General features: G+C 57.5%; 1 protein-coding gene across 1 annotated transcript in view; it reads left to right on the top strand.

Moving 5' to 3' along the window:
• Positions 1–176: 176 nt before the first annotated feature.
• The window catches only part of LOC104530855 (DNA (cytosine-5)-methyltransferase 3B-like), a gene marked incomplete at its 5' end in the record, with an annotated part of 3,998 nt that continues 1,210 nt past the window's right edge, over positions 177–2,964 (top strand). The window contains 6 exons of the mRNA XM_010175566.1: positions 177–289; positions 669–852; positions 1,138–1,222; positions 1,932–2,077; positions 2,219–2,309; positions 2,530–2,678. Coding sequence (XP_010173868.1) covers positions 177–289; positions 669–852; positions 1,138–1,222; positions 1,932–2,077; positions 2,219–2,309; positions 2,530–2,678 — 768 coding nt within the window. The remainder of the gene's footprint in view (positions 290–668; positions 853–1,137; positions 1,223–1,931; positions 2,078–2,218; positions 2,310–2,529; positions 2,679–2,964) is intronic.

The raw sequence follows: 2,964 nt of genomic DNA, 5'->3' as shown, positions 1-2,964 counted from the left end.
TCTTTTCCAACCACTGTGATTCTGTGATCATTTCGGCATCACTTGAAGCACTGAGGAATGTGCATCTCTGAGCTCTCACTGCACCAGGGATGGAGCGAAGCTGTGGTCTCTGTTCACCCCCTGAGCATGGATCCTGATCCTCTGTCCTTCTTTCCTCTTGGCTGTCCTTTTGCTAGGATAGATTCCTGGAGCTCTTCTACATGTACGACGAAGACGGTTACCAGTCCTACTGCACCGTCTGCTGCGAAGGGAAGGAGCTGCTGCTCTGCAGCAATTCCAGCTGCTGCAGGTGGGTCCTGCTTGTCCCCGTCTCTGCTCCTCCAGCTGAGCTCCCAGCAGAGCTCCTGGGGAGCCCAAGGGAAGCGTGGCTGTGTGTGAGCCTGGGCAGGGTGCTGTGCTGGTCCCCAGCTGGCTGCCATGCAGCACGTCCCAACGCAGCCTACCTGTCCCTGCTGAGCAAGCCCTGGAGAGGTTGGCAGGAACTTTACCCGTCCCTGGGTCACCAGCTTGTGTGTTAGCAGCCCTACAAATCTGGATACTGCATGGAAAAACATCCTGCAGAGTGGGGTGGGGGCTCTGGTGCATGGCAGGGGAGACTCCAGGAGGGACTGGGGTGACTCAGAGGGGTTTCTGGAGGTGATGGGCACGAGGTGTTGTGGTTTGGGCAGGTGCTTCTGTGTGGAGTGTCTGGAGGTGCTGGTGGGGCGAGGGACATCAACCAAGGCAAAAGAGCAGGAGCCCTGGAACTGCTACATGTGCCAGCCCCAGAGGAGCTATGGGGTGCTACAGCGCCGGCAGGACTGGAACCCCCGCCTGCAGGACTTCTTCACCAGCGACAAGGGACAGAAATACGTAAGGGCTGCGGGCAGGCGAGCCCAGGGCACTGGGCTTGGGTGGAGAAGACTGTGGGGGGCAGGGAGAACGGCTCAAAATCCCTCAGTCCTCTGCCTTGGTCTCATTCTTGAAGCCTCTTGGAGCATGCCAGGCTCTTGGCTCCACAGATGCTCCCCTGAGGGCGATGCCTGTGGATGCCTGTGTGCTCCCCTGAGGGTGATGCCTGTGGAGCCAAGGTTTGGCCCTGTAGAGCGTCACAGCACTGCCCAGAGCTGGGACTTCATTGCTGTCCTTTCATTGCAGGCTGCACCCAAAATCTACCCAACGGTCCCACCAGCGGAGAGGAGACCTATTCGAGTGCTCTCTTTATTTGATGGCATTGCAACAGGTGAGGCACTGGAAGATCACCGGCCAGGGTGATGCCTGTGGAGCCAAGGTTTGGCCCTGTAGAGCGTCACAGCACTGCCCAGAGCTGGGACTTCATTGCTGTCCTTTCATTGCAGGCTGCACCCAAAATCTACCCAACGGTCCCACCAGCGGAGAGGAGACCTATTCGAGTGCTCTCTTTATTTGATGGCATTGCAACAGGTGAGGCACTGGAAGATCACCGGCCTGGTGTCTTGCAGCACTGGCTGCTGGGGATGAATAGTTTCATGACCTCAAACCTGTCTCTGAAAGCTTGGTGGGGAGAAGGGGAGGAAGGGCAGGGGGATCCCCATCAGAAGAGGATGAAGGCAGAGGCTTCTCTTCCCACCAGACAGGCCTGTGGAGGAGGGAGGGATGGAGGGGAGGGTGTGGGAATGTTGCTCACAGAGGTTCTTGCTGTCTTGGGGTGGCTGATTGCACTGAGCAGCAAGGTAATCTGGCCTCTGGGGAAGAAGTGCCTGAAGGCAACGGGTTTGACTCTGGAGTTCTGCTTTCTGGGAGCAAACCTGCCTGGAGGAAAGGGTAAAAAAAATAGTTTTCTCATCTGGAAGTCCTGTGTGACTGCACCCACCTAGGAAACGCAGGAGAGGCCGCATCGAACTTCTGTGCCGACGAAGGAGACTGGGAGACTAAAGAGAGCAGAGCGACCTCAGACCTCTGTCCCTTGGCAGGGTATTTGGTGCTGAAGGACTTGGGCATCCAAGTGGAGAAGTACATCGCCTCAGAGATCTGTGAAGAACCCATTGCTGTGGGCACCATGCGGCATGAGGGCAACATCACCTACGTGCACGATGTCAGGAACATAACCAAGAGAAACGTGAGGATCGCTTCTGCGGGAGGGCTGGGGAACATGGTGCCATGGCCATGGGGGGTCTGGTCCCACCAGCCCCCTGCCCTGCTGGGGAGGAGAGACCCGCTTATGTGGCATCTCCTAACTGGGTCTGTCTGTTCGCTCTAGATCGAGGAGTGGGGTCCCTTTGACCTGGTGATCGGTGGAAGCCCCTGTAACGACCTCTCCCTCGTTAATCCTGCCAGGAAGTCGCTGTATGGTAAGGCTGCTTTGCCTCTGCCAGGCTGGGTGCCCCCGGGGTGCTCCTGGGGTGCAGAGACACCTTAAAGTCCAGGGAAGTGGTTCAGCCCCAGTCTGTGTTGGTAGTGGGTCCCCTCTGAGCTGCAAACCACAGGGTGGCCCCATGCCAGGCCCCCCGGACCTTTGCCCTCCATGCCACAGCCGGTCCCAACCCGTCACTCTGCCTTTCTCCCTCGCAGAAGGAACTGGGAGGCTGTTCTTTGAATTTTACCACCTGCTCAACTACGCCCGTCCCAAGGTGGGAGAGGAGCGTCCCTTCTTCTGGATGTTTGAGAACGTGGTGGCCATGAGGGTCAATGACAAGAGGGACATTTCTCGGTTTCTGGAGGTAGGAATTGCTGCCAGCTTCGGGGAAGGCGTGGGAGCAGGAGAGGCTTGCTGGGTTGTGCAAGGTGTGCTGAGGCTGTGACGGTCTGGTGGTGGCTTCGTATGGTCCCTGATGCCAGGAATCAAGGTTTTGGTCTTGGCTCTGGATCCCCTCTGGCTTTCAGCAGGTTAACCCTGAGCACTGGTTCTCCAGGGGAAGGTTTTTGCTAGTCTTGCAGAAAGCATCTGTTCAGAGCAATGCCCGTTATTTCCAGGGGGAGGGAGGTTGGGGACTGGGAAGGATTTTT

The sequence above is a fragment of the Antrostomus carolinensis genome, unplaced genomic scaffold, assembly GCF_000700745.2.
Source record: "Antrostomus carolinensis isolate BGI_N321 unplaced genomic scaffold, ASM70074v2 scaffold38209, whole genome shotgun sequence".
In the NCBI taxonomy this organism is placed as follows: Eukaryota; Metazoa; Chordata; class Aves; order Caprimulgiformes; family Caprimulgidae; genus Antrostomus; species Antrostomus carolinensis.
This window is presented reverse-complemented; position numbering and strand designations above follow the sequence as displayed.